General features: G+C 30.4%; 2 protein-coding genes across 2 annotated transcripts in view; both read right to left on the minus strand.

Annotated features, from left to right (window-relative positions):
• Positions 1-659: 659 nt before the first annotated feature.
• Positions 660-17,442, minus strand: part of LOC126890693 (uncharacterized) — a 233,973-nt gene continuing 217,190 nt past the window's right edge. The window contains exon 2 of the mRNA XM_050659840.1: positions 660-10,262. Within this exon, the coding sequence (XP_050515797.1) occupies positions 7,328-9,547 (2,220 nt within the window). The 5' untranslated portion in view covers positions 9,548-10,262 and the 3' untranslated portion in view covers positions 660-7,327. The remainder of the gene's footprint in view (positions 10,263-17,442) is intronic.
• Positions 11,085-17,442, minus strand: part of LOC126890697 (ras-related protein Rab-39B) — a 32,035-nt gene continuing 25,677 nt past the window's right edge. The window contains exon 3 of the mRNA XM_050659848.1: positions 11,085-14,136. Within this exon, the coding sequence (XP_050515805.1) occupies positions 13,698-14,136 (439 nt within the window). The 3' untranslated portion in view covers positions 11,085-13,697. The remainder of the gene's footprint in view (positions 14,137-17,442) is intronic.

Genomic DNA, 17,442 nt, shown 5'->3' on the forward strand with positions numbered 1-17,442 from the left:
AAATTAAATTTAGCTTCAGTTTCCTAAAAATAATAAAAAATATCAGATGATTCCATTATAAGTTTGGTTGTGTGTATATGTTGTCATTTGTCTGTCTTCGTGGTCTAAATGCCGCTTGTTATCCTCCCAATTCCATTTCTACTTCTTGACTTAATCGCTTATCTATTATTTTGCTCATATACATATTGCATATTACAGACATATTGCTCTATTATAGTTATCACAGTCTACATGTTCTTCTTTTTTGTACATTAGCACGATGATGTTGTTCTGAATGTCTTTGGGGAATGTTTGTTTTTTCCACTCCTCTATATATTTTTTCCATAGGCAGTTTATTCTTTCTTCTCCCTTGTATTTATCATTTCCGGTTCAATTTCATTATCTCACCTACCTTGCCTATTTTTAAGTTTGATAATCCTTCTATTACTTCTTCTCTGCTTGTTTGCTCTATCTATGTGTTTTCTTCGCCTTCACTTATTAAATTGTCTTCCTTTATTCATTCAATCACTATTTCCTGGAACGAAATATCTAAATTTTTGATACTCAACTATATCTGCAAACCGCAATCAAGTAATGTATACCAACTTACGAAAGATTTGGTTAAGGAAGAAGGACATGTCTGGTAATCAGTTGAATAATGGTTGAATACAAACCAAAAGTAATATTTAAAAATTTACTAATAAACTCCAACCAAAATATTTTGTTGACAAACCGTGTGCCAATGTTGCGGTTCTTGGGTCCACCATTTAAAACAAAATTATTACCCCTCTCATGACACTTTTTGAAGTTATACTTCTTTAGGTGCGATAGGGAGTGAATTTTTATTAATCTGCGCGCATGCGCACAGAGACAGTATGTTGTTCGTTGCTAAATCTTTTAAGTTACGTGTATCAGTCCAAAAAAGGTGTGGAAAAAATATATTAGTGTTTTTAGTAAATATTTTTATTATAATTTTTGTGTCTTTGGAGTTGTCTTCCTCGGGAGTAAGGTAATACGTATTATTCAAACATTTTTATTTAATACTTCATTCGCTTCGTCTCTATTTGTTACCGTGGTTTGTCATAATGTACGAGAAACCGTCAAAACAATGCCTTCGTAGCCTCATTGGTACAGCATTCGACTACGGATCGAGAGGTCCCGGGTTCAAATGCGGACAATTGCTGTCTTTTTTTTTATTTTTGTATATTTGGAAAGTGGTAAGTAACTATTAAAATCAGTTTAATATTTAATAAAATAAAAATAAACTGTTAAAAGTACTATTTTATTTCGCTGAAATCGTTTAATAGAAGTATAACTTCTTACGTGAGTACAAAGTAAACACACATTCATTTTTTTTTTAGTTATTACTCAGTCATTCGATTTATGTTGAGTGGGACAACTTTTCTATTTCGGGAAAATTTTTGGAAGTGGTCTTTTTTAAATATAGAGGTTTCTAAACCTTGGTGCGTCGCACAACAGGAGTAACCTTAAAAATTTGCAGAAAAATATTACCAGTTAATTGTAAATATTTTTATCAAACAATCCTGCAAAAATCAGCTGTGAGGGTATAAATGTTAAGACTGTTTGTGATGCGTGCGCCCCTCCTATGGGGAGCGCACTATGGAGTCATAAATTATTATTTTTTGTAGGATTGTTTGATAAAAATAGTCACAATTTACTGGTAATATTGTCCGACAAATTTTTAAGAGTACCTAGTCCAGTTGTCGGACTCACAAAAGTTTAGAAATCTCTACATTTACGAAACGCCCCTCTACCGAAAATTGTTCGAAATGAAAAGTTGTCAGACTCGACATCAATAACTGAAAAAAAAAGTCTCATGAGCGAGGTAATATTTTTTTAATGGTGGGCCCAAGAACTATTATAATAAATATGTGAATTCACTTTGGGTTACTCAGGCTAAAAACTCTATTGACTAGGTATACATAAGTTGACACAAAAGTATCCCAATTTCTTCTCTAATCACTTAAATTACTATATACAAATACATTTTACCAATGTTTTAAAAAATCACCAGATATATAATATATACAGGGTCTACTGCCATTTAAAAAAGTAACCAGCTACCTTAAATGTACCTGAATATCACTTTCAATAATTAGTATTATAGCCCGATCAACCAACACAAATTGTTGTCAAAACCCAAAAAAATAAATTAAGAATGAAAGGGGAAACCGTGTTAAGATCAAAATTCCCTCAGTCCCAGAATTAACTTTTTTATTTTTTTTTTGCTTTCTATGTAATTAAAAATAAGACTCAGCGTAACTTTAACCCTCTACCCCCTTCCCATCCCCCACCTCAAACCGATATTTTTTCGTTTTTGTTTTTTTTTTAGGTGGGATGCAATCAATTCAAAAATGTCAATAAATTCACACACATGGTTGAGACGGTTACAACACATATCTATTTTTTATGGGCCCGTAGATTGAGTGTACTTAACCTCAAAATGGACTTTATTTTTATTTTTTGGAAAAACGCGGAACAAAAATTAACTTTTTTGGAGGTGTATTTTTTGTGTATTTTACTACCATATCGTTTTTGTTTATGTTCGACAAAGATATTGTTGCTTAAATTTTGAAAGTGCACTTAAAAATAAAATTTTAAAAATTGCTATTTTAACACAACACAAATTTTTATCCTTACAAGTATATCTAAATGATTATATAAATGTTATAAAACTTACGACGAAAATTTTTTGTTACTCTCAAAAACTATATATTATGCCTATCTTTAAACATATTTTTCTAAATTAAATATTTTTTAAATGACTATGCAAAATCGTTCACTTTAAAAGTGAGGTTTTTATACATTTTATGTCTCTTTGGTAAATTTTTATGTTTGGTAATTTTCCCAAATTATTGATTAAAAAATAGAGCGTGGCACTTGCAGAGTACCGACAAAAGTGAATAGTTCTTATTATATTCGATTACATCCGATTCGATTCGAACAATGATGGAAGAGCCCATGTTATTCCCGTTAAAGGGAGAGTCCGTTATAAAAAAATGTAAACATAACATTGCCTTTGTAACACAAATTGTATTTTTAAACATCTTATTTATTTTATATATTAATTAAATTCATATAAATATCAAATATTTATATTTTATTAATGTGTAATTTAACATTTAGTTTGAGTTTGACGGATATGTCAAACTCGAACGTAAACAACGTATGCTTTGTTAATACATACAAATATTATAATTTATTATTATTGGAATATAACATCATTTTTTAAATAATATAATTCAATTTTGAATAATAAATAAATAAATAATAAGTGTATAGATGCGTACAGTAGGATATACCGCAAGATTGCCACTCGCGTCACAATTTTTGAATGATGCCAAATACGATTTTAGTCTCTTCAAAATTCCATACCGAGAGATAAGAAGTATTCACTTCAAAAATTAGTTAATCTAAAAAGGTGTCATTTGTTATACCTATGCGCGAGCATCCAATAGGTAACCCAAATAAGAAGTTACAAAAAGAACTACAGTTCAGAAACTACTAAAGGTATACAAAAAATGTTTTGTCGATTTTTTAAGATAAAGTCATGCCAATCATAGTTTTCTAAAAAAAAATTCCATTATTTTACGAAATACAGACCAATATATGAAAACTCAATCCTTTTTGCAAAATATTTGCAATTTTTTGGAAAAACGGAGGTATGATCGAAGCGAAGATCGGTGGGATATGCGCATTTTATCAATGAAATTCGATATTTTTAAGACATTCCAGAAGCCGCTACAGATAAAATGTTTTAACAACCCATTAATCATTCCGAATTAGTGGATGGATATTAGTACCTTTAAAATAATTAAGACGATAATGATTTAATGAGTTAAATTTAAAGTTTTTTCTACTTTAATGACAAAAAAGTAAGCTCATTAGCAGAACCCAATTAAAAATTATTTTGCACATCATATTTGAAACATTATTTGGTTGAAAAATCTAATTTTTGTTGGCAAAAAAATATATTAATTTTTCTGGACTAAATTACAGTTCTGTTTATCTTAAACGAGATATGTTACTATCAACATTAACACAGTGTTGCCAAACTGAATTTTGTTATTTTGAGTGTAAATTTTCCCAGCGATCTCCGAGGGTACAATACCTATTATATCATCCTTGATATTTTTTTTTTTTGGATCATAGTGTTCTTTGATCGGGCTATTAGTAGCAATATAAAAAAATATATTGCCGTATTAATTTGAATAAAACAATAAACAAGTTATACAACTTAAATACTATAGTTAAAGTTATTAGAAAATTGGACGTATGTTAGATCGTATACTCATTATTTAGAGTACACTAACTTTAACCCATAAAAGCCTGCTGGTTAAAAATTCATACGATCTTTCTTAATTTCTTAATGTGTTTTAATATATCACCTTCACAATAAGCTTAAAATTAAACCATGGGTAAAATTTCAGAGATTGACCACACTGTATGAGTGTACAGTTCATCCCAAACCCTTCTTTCGGGGCGTCATTAATTTTGATGTCATTGAGATTTTCAGAATGTCGCGAATCACTGCATGACATTTTAATTAAACGGACTGACGGTTGTTACAGTACTTATTTATATTTATATAAATATCGATATTTATAATATACATAATACTTGCCAGAATATTAATATTTAAAATATTTTAAGGCGGGTTGACATTACTAGTGAATAACGAACGTGGCTCACGCTTACGTATTTTGCCCGTGCTATTGTTAGATATTTTATTATCTATTTTTAAACTCGAGCAGTACATTCGTATCTATGAATTGCATAAATACAAATGTACTGCTCGAGTTTGAAAATAGATAATGAAATATCTACCAATAGCACGGGCAAAATACGTAAGCGTGAGCCACGTTCTATCCATTTGTATCTATGCAATGCATAGATACAAATGTACTGCTCGAGTTTGAAAATAGATAATAAAATATCTAACAATAGCACGGGCAAAATACGTAAGCGTGAGCTACGTTCGTTATTCACTAGTAATGTCAACCCGCCTTTAAGGATAAAATAAATAAATATAAAATAAAATTCCACTATATACAATGATCAAATATACCAATGACAAAATATTTATAAAATCAATGGAAAAATCCCAATAGTTGGCTGTATACCATAGTTTAAAAACCTATACAGAAGTAAAAACTTCAAATTGTATTTTGGTATAAAATAGTTTATTTAAAACTTCTAAAAGTCATCCACATGGATTGCAAAACGTTTTCGTTCTGAACAGAACATCTTCAGTGCCTGGAATGAAGTATTTCCACGTTAGATTAAGGCAAAAAGGTTAAAATTGTGACTGTTAATGAGAAAATTATGTGGAGAATACTTACATTCCGCAAAGTAGTTGTAACTAGCACACCAATGAAGGTGGTAACTTCAAAATATATGGCTTACATTATACCTTATGATAAAATATTATGACTACAAGTCGATGTTACTAGATTAAAATATGTATGTGCCTAAAGAGCAACATGCTTCCCTGCTCGAAAAAACTAGGTACTTGCCATTTGAATTAGCACAGACCAACTGATGTAAAATGAAAAGGAATGACAAAGAGTGACATGACAAGACAAGGTAAAGTCAATTTTTGGTTACGAACTTCAAAAGGTGTAGTTTTAATTTTTTGGATTTTAATAAAATGTAAAGGTAGGTAATAGCTGATTGAAAATATAATTAAAAATGTTTAAAAAATAAGTTGAGAATCTATTGTAAAGTCTAAATAGCAACTCTCTAATCCAGAAAAAACTTTAGGTTTGTTGGAAATAAGATTGGTATAAGTCATGGTTAGAAGCTTGACGTCATCGATTGTTAAATTTAAAGGTGAAAGTTTAATTTGGTGTAATAGAATGAGGTTTATACTATATGTAAACAATAAATGACCTGAAGTGGAGAGATTGGATGGTAAATAAAGCGGATTTTAATTAAAATGTTATTTATAGATATATGTAATGTTGGTTGCCTAACATGGTGAGGAATGTTTAAATTTGGCTGTATACTGTTGTAATGATGATTCTGTCTGTTAAAATTGTAAAGGAAATTATGGAAAAAATTAAAGTTAAAATAACTAAAAGAATACAGATCAAGAGTAGATTACAATATTAAAGAAATAATTGTAAACAATGGAATTAATAAAATAATAATGGATTAGTAACGAAAAGGAAAATAAAATATGTGACAGCAAAATCTAATTACACTTTATGTTGTTTAGGATGGAATAAAATCGTTCAAGAAGAAATACCATGAAGGCTTCCAGCAGCAGTGGTTAAAATGTGGGTGAATAATGTAATGATATCTAATAATACAGGATAATTATGTGTTAGTGTCAATATGTAATGGAGAGTCTAGAATGCTGAGTATCTGAGATAGCGAACTATGAGTTTGATGTGGTATATGGTAGGGGAGTGAACAAACTGACCCAAGTTTGATGTAATCTTAGTGCAAGTTTATAATCTTAAATGACAGAGATGTTAACCAGAATTAAGAATGATGTAAAAGAACTAATATGAAATTAAATTAAAATAGCTGAGTAATGTGGGTTGCCTGATATGTAGATGGAAAAATGAAAAAATGAACAGACTGAATTTAAGCTAATGGATTTATGTTTGCAGTACCCTATTGTTTAGTATAGTCTAATAAAATTATTTTGAAAGAGAAAAAGGTAACATCAAAATAAAAAAAAAGTTAGTAAAATGTGTAGCAGACCAAAGGAGTTGACTGTAGTAGTTATTGAATGAGATGAATGAAGCGAAGGTGACATAATAGGCAACAAAACAAAGTGATTATGTGGTAAGAGAGAGAACATTCCAAAGAGAGACAAGTAAACCAGATCAAGATTTAAGGGCTATTATCAGTAAGAAAATGAGAGTCTAAATAAATTAAGATAAAAATTTTGTGATATAAGAGCTGTAGGACCCGAAATGACAGAAACATGAGGTAAGACAAGAAAAAACACAACTATAGGAATAGAAAATAAATGTAAAAGAAGATGGGAAATAAAAGAAAGAGGAAAGTAAGAAAATGTAAAGAAGAAGAAATGGAAAGGAGGAAAAGAAAAAAGAAAAGAAGGAAAAGAAGAGAAGAAAGAGGAAAAGAAAAACAGAAAAGAAGAATCGAAACTATGGTAGGAATCGGATAAAGTAGGAGAAAAGAGTGAAGGTAAAGAGAAGGTGCAAGTCTAGATGTGTGTTAATGGGTGATTAGTAAGGAAATAGAAGAATGTTAGAAACTAGTGGGGCGTTGGGAAAGAGGGAACAAGGTAATGAATAGAAATAACGGAAAATGAATATGGGAGAGTATAAGAAGGATTAAAGTTGGGTTAGGGGAATAATTGTCGATGGATAGGAGTAAAAGGACGATTAAGAGTGGTTTGACGATTAACACAATTAGGGCTAGTTCTCATGTCTCTAGAAATCTCAAGGTCCTCATACAGATCCAACCGTAGAGTGTTCCTGTCTTGGATGTTGTGGATTAATTTAACACCATCAGGGATGCTGAGATTGTGATTGTTAACTTTTAGGTGATGAGAAAAAGCTGAAGTAGTATCTCTCTTAGAATGTTCAGCAGATCTGGTTGATAGTGATCTGCAAGTCCTGCCGATGTAAGAGGCATCACAATCAGAACAAGTCAATCTGTAGACTCCACTACGGTTCATATAGTGTATTGTATCTTTCGTATTTGTCAAAAAGTGGCCAAGGGTGTTACCAACTTTGAAAGAAATATGTATGTTTTCTGAAGAATTAGATACAAAACGTTTAATCTTTTCAGATAGAGTGGGGTTGTGATATGGTAATGACCTGTAAATGGGTGAAGAGGAAGAGGACTGACGGAGAGCCGAATTTTGTAACATTCTAGATTCTCTTTTACGGATGAGTTTGACTATTATAGAGGGATCGTAACCATTGTTGACAGCTATTTGTTTTATGATGTTGAGTTCATTATTGAATGAGTCTGTTGGCATAGGTATAGAAAAAAGTCTGTGTATGAAACTTCTAAAAGCTGCTAATTTGTGTGATAGAGGATGATTAGAAGAGAAATGAATAACGTGGTCTGTTTGGGTGGGTTTACGAAAGATACCAAAGTTGAATTGGTCGTTAAGTCTGGAAATAGATAAATCGAGAAAGTTAATGGACTGAGAAGATTCTAGTTCCATGGTAAATTTGATATTAGGGTGGATTTGGTTAATTTTGAGAAGAAGTTGTTGAGCTGAGTCAGGGTTACCAGCAATGAAGACCAAACAATCATCTACAAAGCGAAACCAATGTAGAATTTCTGGATTTTTCATGATGTGATTGGACTCTAAATGATCCATAAAGACATCAGCTAGGAATGGGGACAAGCAACTGCCCATTGCTAAACCATCGGGTTGTTTGTAGAATTTGATATTAAATTGGAAGAAATCTTGAGATAGACATAATTCAAGGATATTTAGTATCGGTGAAATGACATTGGGATGAATAGATTTGTTGACTAAGAGTGATTTTACCAGACTTAAAGTTTCAAGTTTGGGTACTGAAGTGAATAAGTTGCTAACATCAAAAGATAGCATAGTTATGTCAGGAGTAAGGTTGATGAGTTGAAGTTTGTCAACTAATTGATATGAATTTAATACAGTAAAATGTGGGGTGAAGTTAAGTAGATTTTTTAAGGTATTAAGTATGAATTTAGATAAAATAGACACTGGAGTATTGATGAAACTGACGACTGGGCGTATAGGAATTCCAACTTTATGTATCTTAGGCAAACCGTATAGCCTTGGAATGAGAGGATTACCAGGGAGTTTATGGTAAGGAGCCTCATGATCAGATAAAAATTCAGAGTATTTTTTGATATTATCTTTCAATTTACCTATGAATCTCTTAGAGGGATCAGTTGGTATAAGAGTGAAGTGATTTTCCTCTAGAAAAGATGAGACTTTATTGTTGTAAGAATCTTGGTCCAGAATGACCAAACAGTTACCTTTATCAGCCTTAGAAAAAATTAGATTTTGACTGGAAATTTTAAGTTTAATTGATTTAAGAGTTTTAAGATGCGATTGTGCTTGTTTGAATGAAAGATTGTCGGGAAAGAGAGAATTGTTAGAAGCTGAAGAATTTGACGGTGAAGAAATCTTATTTTTATACTTATTAATGTAACGGTAACAGGAATTTCTAGTTGACGTTCTCTGTGAAAGGGATAATGAAAGATTTTGGATTACTATATCTGTCTGAATAGATAGACTCTCAAGATCATGTAGAGATAAATCTTTAGGAACGGAGTATTTGAGACCATAGTTTAGTAATTTAATCTCATTTTCAGTAAAGCTGATATCAGTAAGGTTTTTTATTCTGGGGTGAAATTGAAAATCTGAAAATGTTTTATTGTTATTTCTATCCTGAGAGGCTTTGTCATACACAGATTTGTCTCTAATAAGATTAATAAGTTTATTGTGTACTCTATTGAATTTAATTGAATTAGAAGCATCTACCTTGTCATGCACATCTGTCAAAAAGTTATTGATGTTAATAAATCCAAATGTATCGAGCAAAGAATCATACATTACCTTAAGCTTACAATTGATGTAATAAATAAAAATATTTATGTTTACGTCGTTGAAAAATACTAACCTAGAATTACAATAATTGTCATTTTACGCCTTAACTTTCTGAAAGTACTGTCAGGATAGATTACTTTTATGTCAAAATATATTTATTCGCATCATGGATTGGTTATCTATTTAGAGTATTGTAATTGTAAACCAATTATACATCTAATAAGTTAAAGTTGCTTTAATATGAAAATACCCGTCACCGAATACATAATTTTCGAAGTTCTATGTTCTGTCACTTCGAGCTTAATGCGTTAGGGCGAATTCGACAAACTATGACGCCTGAAAGAAGGCTCCAAAAAAGTTACAGTATTGTAAATGCAGTAAAATTATATTTTTCTACTCTCATAGTGTAATATATGTCATCTCTATATTGGCGGTGTGCAAGTACTTGGAAGGGAATTGAGAAACGATCGTGCGCGAATAGCGGAGAAATATTGCAACTTTCTTAAATAATTCATATTGTCAATTGAAATTGTCAAATTGACGTACATTTCATATCTACTGTCATTAAAGAAGAAAAATTATATGTAGCTCCACAATATTGATATGATATGCAATTATTATATAAAGGTAAATTTAATTAATTGTATTTTGCTTGCAGTACTGCATTTTAATAATTAATTTTATTTACTACATACAATTGTTTACGTTTTAATAACATAACCTGAATCTTATTTTTTCTTCTTATTGTTTTTTTGGACTATGGCCTTGACAATTATCCAGTAACAAGAACTAATATAACTGGCCAATATAATTAAAAGTGCGAATAAAGTTGCAGAGCGTAGAAACAGGTGTCGCTTTGCCGAACTTGCACGGTTCCAATAGAGAAAACACCTCAAGGTTACAAAGCAAAAACGCCAAGACATTTTCTAAGAATGAAATCAAGCAGTATATACTTGGCACCAAGTTATTTTAGAAAATCTTAATCTCAATACTATTACAAAGTTATTTATGGGGTTTTGTATTTGAATGATGTGATGAATGAAGTTTCCGGCACAGCTAGCAATTAATAAATTTTAATCCATTGTCCCTTTAAATATTATACCTGCTATTCAGTATGCTAGTTAAATCTCAAAATGGAAGGACGCCATTCAAATACAAATGACTTTGTAATAGGATTGAGATTAAGGTTTTCTAAAATAATTTGATGCCAAGTATTTAGAAGCCCCTGCTCAAAAATATTTACTAACAAAAATGGTTTGCATTTTTGGAATCATCGTTAACTAAATTTTTTTCAGTTAGGTATACTTCTTTAGGTGCGATTGGGAAAACTGTTGAAGAGTGAATTTTCGCGATGCGCGCGCACACCTACAGAAATAAGCAACAGTCTGAAGTTAGTTGCTTAATCTTTCATTTACTTACATATTGAAAATAAACAGTGTGAAAAAAATAATATATTTAAATAAAATTATATTTAATTTGAATATTAGTGGTAAAAGTGGTTTTAATACACCGTTTTAAGTAAGTGCATTTATAGATTTGAGGATATCTGCCAATATATATTTATTTACATTGTTTACATTATAAATTATAAATCATTACATTATCATCTACGTATATATTTTTACTTTACGTTACGTTATTTTAAGTTAAAAAAGTATATTAAAATAATTTAGTAAAGTTGATTCGCTAATCTGAGACACAACTGTCTAGTGACGTTGGTAATTTATTTTTTGGGAAGTTAGGTTGCTAGATGTGACTGGAAATTACTACACAACCAAACATACCTGCTCATAGCCAATATTATTAATAGTAAACAGACATAAATAAGATAAACCTTACGGCAATCAATAATAATTATTTATTTACACCATTACAATGGAATGATCAACAATATTGAAATGAAAGTATTAAGATCAATAGCGGGCATATCATTAAGAGACAGACAAAGTAACAAAAGTATACGAGAACGATGCAAAATTCAAAATATTAACAGGTGGATAAAAACAAGAAAGAAAAACTGGAACGAACATGTAAACCGAATGGAACCAGATAGATTAGCGAACATATGTAAAAACAACAAGCCGTATAACAGAAGACCCGTTTGGAAGGCCGCCGAAAAGGTGGAAAGACAATGTACAATCAACAACAACTGAAAGAGAATAAGAGGCAGACAAACAGGAGTAATCCTAGTCTCACGAAGAAGAAGATAATGGATTGATAACAAATGAAGACATAAGTGGATAAAGGTCATATGTCACATTTTTTGAGAAAATTGTTTTATTAGGTTTTGTTCTTCTAATGTACTGTTTAACTTTTTAAAATTACCTATTTTTAGCAAAATAAAAATAACAGGAAGGTATTAAAGCAATATGTCACACTATGATTTTCGAATTGTAGTGGATACAGGTATTATGTCCAAAATTGCGTTTGGACATAATACCTTAACCCTTAAACGCCCAAGGGTGGGTAAAAAATGTCCACCTAATGCATATTCCCTTGTAACATTAATATTACGTGTTCAAAAATTTTTAAAAAATTATTTATTGTTAAAAATATAGCCCTTTATGGAATGTTAACTTGGTTCTGCCGATATTTTTGAAAATAAAAGTAAAATCTTGAGTTAAATATGGGTGGGAATAAAAAGTACACCCTTAGTAAAACTTGTTACTAAAGGTTTCTACATAATTTCTCGTTGGTAGGAACATAATCCATATAATTATCGTCGTATAATTACATAATGGACATAATTATCCGCCAATGAGGAGGCTGAAAGGAAGAATGTGGAGAAAATCGACAAATCTAAATTACTGGCTTTTACTGGTATTTTAATTTTGATGTACATTGTAATTTTGTTGTAAGGTTTGTAAATTGTTTATATTAATATTTTAGAAGATGCTGTGATCATTAAGCATAAGATTCCTAAGTTTAATATATTTCCAACAACTCTCAATAAATATATTAGCTATTTTCGAGGTGGACATTTTTTACCCACCCTTGGGCGTACATGGAACCTAAAAAAGGTTGGGCGTTTAAGGGTTAATCCACGTAAAATTTGTAAATTTGAAAAATTTTCTACTATTTACTATTTGGATGAAGGTAATATGTCCACAAAATTTAAATTTGGCTTAATGTAACTTTTTTTAAATTAAATTTAAAGTGAAAAAAGTACCTTCAGATACCTGTTTAAAAAAGTATAGCAATGCAAATTTATAAAACAAATAATTAACTTGGAACAAAAGACACTAAAATGCTCATTACTCAAAAACATCATTTTGTGACATATGACCTTTATCCACTTATGTATTCAAATGAGAAAATTATTTATTGTACAAAATAAAAATATTTTGTAGAAATAAATTCCGCAAAATTTTATGAGTTTAGTATATACTTACCTACTCTCACTATTTCCAATAATTCTTCTTTTTTTAATAAAAGATTAAGTTGATTTGAGCAGTTAATAGTGTGTTGTATGTTTCCTATTCCGAATGTGTCAAAATGTATCTGGTCTAAGTGAATTCGGTATAAATTGTTTTATTCGACATTGTTGTCAAGCATACGTTGTTTCCTTCTTTGTTTAGTTAGTTTTGTCCTTCTTTGCAGTTTCTAAGCTTTCGCATAGATGGCGCAAGATCGGACTAAATGTTAAATTAATAATAAAATTAACTTATTATAAAATAAATATCATTTGATAGTAAAGTGATTACATAAAGTAAATAACATGATTCAAAATAAAATTTGAGTATCATGTTATATTAATTTATTAACAACTAATGTTAATTCACTATCAATACAATTCCAGGAAAACTTTAAGCATTTAATTTTTCAAATTTAAATCCAAAGAAGTATAACTTCTTACGTGCGTACATGAGTACACACATTTTTTTGTGATATATGGTCTACAGCCGACTGCAGGAAATTAAATTTTTGTTGTGGATATTCATAAAGACCTATCGTATGAATTTTTAGACCCATCATATTTTTACCATATTATTTTTGTTTTTATTGAAATTGAAAGGAATTTTTGACTATTTTTAGTCAAATTTTAGAAACATAAAGCTTCCAGTTTTAATGGGTTAAAATCACAGATTTAGTAATTTGGTAGTACCATAAAAGAAAAAGCATCAGTTGGTAAAATCAGGTACATCTAAATAAAAAACTAACAACACGAAAATTTGGCCGGTTCGGCTTCAACTAAGTTGAAGTTCAAACCAGTAGGTCTAGAGAACCCTGTCTTTATACCATCCCAACCATCCTCTACCTTATACTCCCCGCTTTGTATTCTATTAAAAACCTCTTGAGTTACGCATCTGAAAGCCTCCTCCACGTTGTGGCCGTTTTTGGCAGATGTTTCCACTTGGAAGAGACCGTGTTGATCGGCAAAAGTTTTGGCTTCTTCTTTGGACACTTGTCGTTGTTCTCCGTTATTGACAAGATCTAACTTACATCCTACTAGAGCAAATACAGGTCTGTGTGGTTCAATGTGTCTTCTCGCTTCTGACATCCATGCGGGGATGTTGTCGAAGCTGTTTCGGTTGCATATGTCGTATACTAAAAGAGCACCCACCGAGTTTCGATAATATGACTTCGTTATGGACCTAAAATTAAAAAGTCAGTCATAAAATATCGAAAATGTGAAGTCAAAAATTAAAATATTTATACAGCAGTTATATGATGAACATACACAGTTTGTTTTAAGGCTATGGGTACATAATTCGCAAATATTTTAAGGCTATAACCAATCTTTTCTGTATTTACATGGCAAATTACGTGTAGTAAAATTGACACTGGTATGGATATGTAAATATTACTAGAATGTCATTCTACTTGACAATGTCATGACTAACTTAAAGAGATGGCTTTGAATGTTCTTGGATAACAGTTATGTTTTGTATAATTGCAAATTATTAATTCATTTAATAAATATGAAAATTTTTTCACTAACTATGTATTCAGTGATTGTAATAGTTTATATATGTACCTACAACAAAAACTAATACTCAATCGAGAAAAGAAGAAAAGTGTTAAAGTGATTTTTTAATAATATATTGCTACTATGGAACGCTTACAATTTTGAACATCTTTAACAACAAAATACTTGGATCACAGAATATATTTTGATGTATTCTCTGCTTCTATCTTCCATAAATAATACACAATAAATAACTTTTTATAAAGTTCACGTCTTAAATCAATTATTTATAAAATACACTATACAGAGAGAGTCTGTAATTTGGAATAAATTCAATATCTCAAATACTAATTGTTTTTTTCAAAAACACTCGTCGATTAATATTTCAAATTGTCCTTTTTGAGATACAATAATAATGTATACAGGTTGTCCCAATTTAGAGATATGACGTCATCGTTGATTTTCTTAAATGGCAACACTGTCATTTTGATATCTATTTTGATAGGGTATGTAAAGCTATACACAACTGCAAAATATCAAATTTTTATTCTTTACCATTTACAAGATCATAGAAAATAACACAAGTTATGTCTGTAATTTGGAATAAATTCAATAATTAAAATACTAATTGTTTTTTTGAAAAATGGTCAGACCCGTCGATTAGTATTTCAAATTGTCATTTCTGACATACAATAATAATGTATACAGGGTGTCCCAATTTAGAGATATGACGTCATCGTTGATTTTCTTAAATGGCAACACTGTCATTTTGATAGCTATTTTGATAGGGTGTGTAAAGTTATACACACCTGCACAATTTAAAATTTTTATTCCCTACCATTAACAAGATAATAAAAATAACAACGTTATGAAAAACAAGTAATCAAATAATAATTGAATTTAATTATTTCAATTAAGCAAATGTTCATAACGTTGCCCATTGACAATTTGACAATAATTGAGGGCAACATTATGAGTATTTGCTTAATTAAAATAATTAAATTCAATTATTATTTACTTACTTGTTTTTCATAACTTTGTTATTTTTTATTATCTTGTAAATGGTAAGGAATAAAAATTTGAAATTTTGCAGTTGTGTATAACTTTACACACCCTATCAAAATAGCTATCAAAATGACAGTGTTGCCATTTAAGAAAATCAACGATGACGTCATAGCTCTAAATTGGGACACCCTGTACATATTATTATTGTATGTCAAAAATGACAATTTGAAATACTAATCGACGGGTCTGAGCATTTTTCAAAAAAACAATTACATAGTATTTTAATTATTGAATTTATTCCAAATTACAGACATAACTTTGTTATTTTCTATTATATGGTAAATAGTAGAGAATAAAAATTTGAAATTTTGCAGTTGTGTATAACTTTACACACCCTATCAAAATATCTATCAAAATGACAGTGTTGCCATTTAAGAAAATCAACGTTGACGTCATATCTCTAAATTGGGACACCCCGTATACATTATTATTGTATGTTAAAAAGGACAATTTGAAATACTAATCGACGTGTCTAAGCATTTTTCAAAAAAACAATGAGTATCTGAGATATTGAATTTATTCCAAATTACAGACTCTCTCTGTATATCAATATTATTTAATCAACAACTAAAAATATTCCCGATTCATGTTAAATATTTAAAATTGTCACTGATTGTCAGTGTCTGACTGACATTATCCTGACAATATTCTATTCGACTGAGTGCGTTGTATGACAAAGATAGATTTGGAAAATATTACCACTGACATTGTGTTCATTTTTTTCGAATCCTGAAAAAACCAATAAATATTTTTGAAAAATGTAAACGCAGAATGAAAGACTAAATTATTACCGAGGGACGAAAGTCCCTTAGAATAAATAAAAAGTTTATTTTGAATGAGATATTTGAAATTAAAAATAACACTAAATTTTCTCTTAGTTTTTCACCCCTACAACTTATTAAAATAAACATTATAGAAGTTCTCAGGGACTTTCGGCCCTCGCTAATAACGTAATCTTTCATTCTGCGTTTAAATTTTTCAAAAATACTTATTAGTTTTCTCAGGATTCGAAAAAAATGAATCCCCATTTGAATAGCATTGCAGCCGAAAATACGTACCGATCCTCTTAACCTTATTATAGCCAGGAAAAAGACGCAACTCTTGGTTTAAAACCTACGACAATGGACGAATATGACTGCGATAGAACTATTCAGGGCGGATGGCAGAGCAGCAACAAAAAAGGCGCCAACTTCATTTTGAGAGTAACTCGCTTAGTTTTGGTGCTAGAAAATTTTATAAAAAATAAAAATAAAGCTTTTTTAAACATTTTAATAAAGTTTTAATGTGTTTTCCCGAAAAGCGCTCCATTTTAATTTACCTATTTCACATTGAAATATTTGATTTGCAATTTGACGAATAAGAACGTGCTTTTCTGAGCTACAACTTTGCTTGTGCCACAGTATAAAGAAGGACAGTAGAACCACTCTCCGAAAAATTGAAAGTAAAATCTGTAGTCGCGCATGGCGAACGCGCAATGTTGGCAGTCGCTTTTGCCCCACTCTCGCATTGCTATTCGCATAGAAACGTACGGCTTTTAACAGGGAAAACCGGCATCCACCACTGGTGAATTACCAATTGCGTACTGCCGGTATTATTTCCTGAGATCAAAGCGCCGACAGAAGAGTGATTTTACTGTGGAACCTCTATATACTGTGCTTGTGCTGAGTCTGTAGACTTCACAAATACACAAATTATTTCATTTTTTTCTGTGACATTTTTGATAAGAATATTTTTTTCGATAAAATACTTACCTACTTTTTGTTATTTGCGAAAAAAACCGCCTGAAAACGTGTTTTTTTTTTGTCGAAAAATAAACATTTTCAATCGCAAATAACTCGGAAAGTATTGACTTACCTAAAAAACTCTATAGAAAGAAAGTTACTTAGAGTTAGTTTATCAATTTTCGAACTTATTTAAACGCACGTTT

This window comes from Diabrotica virgifera, chromosome 8, assembly GCF_917563875.1.
Source record: "Diabrotica virgifera virgifera chromosome 8, PGI_DIABVI_V3a".
Taxonomy (NCBI): domain Eukaryota; kingdom Metazoa; phylum Arthropoda; class Insecta; order Coleoptera; family Chrysomelidae; genus Diabrotica; species Diabrotica virgifera.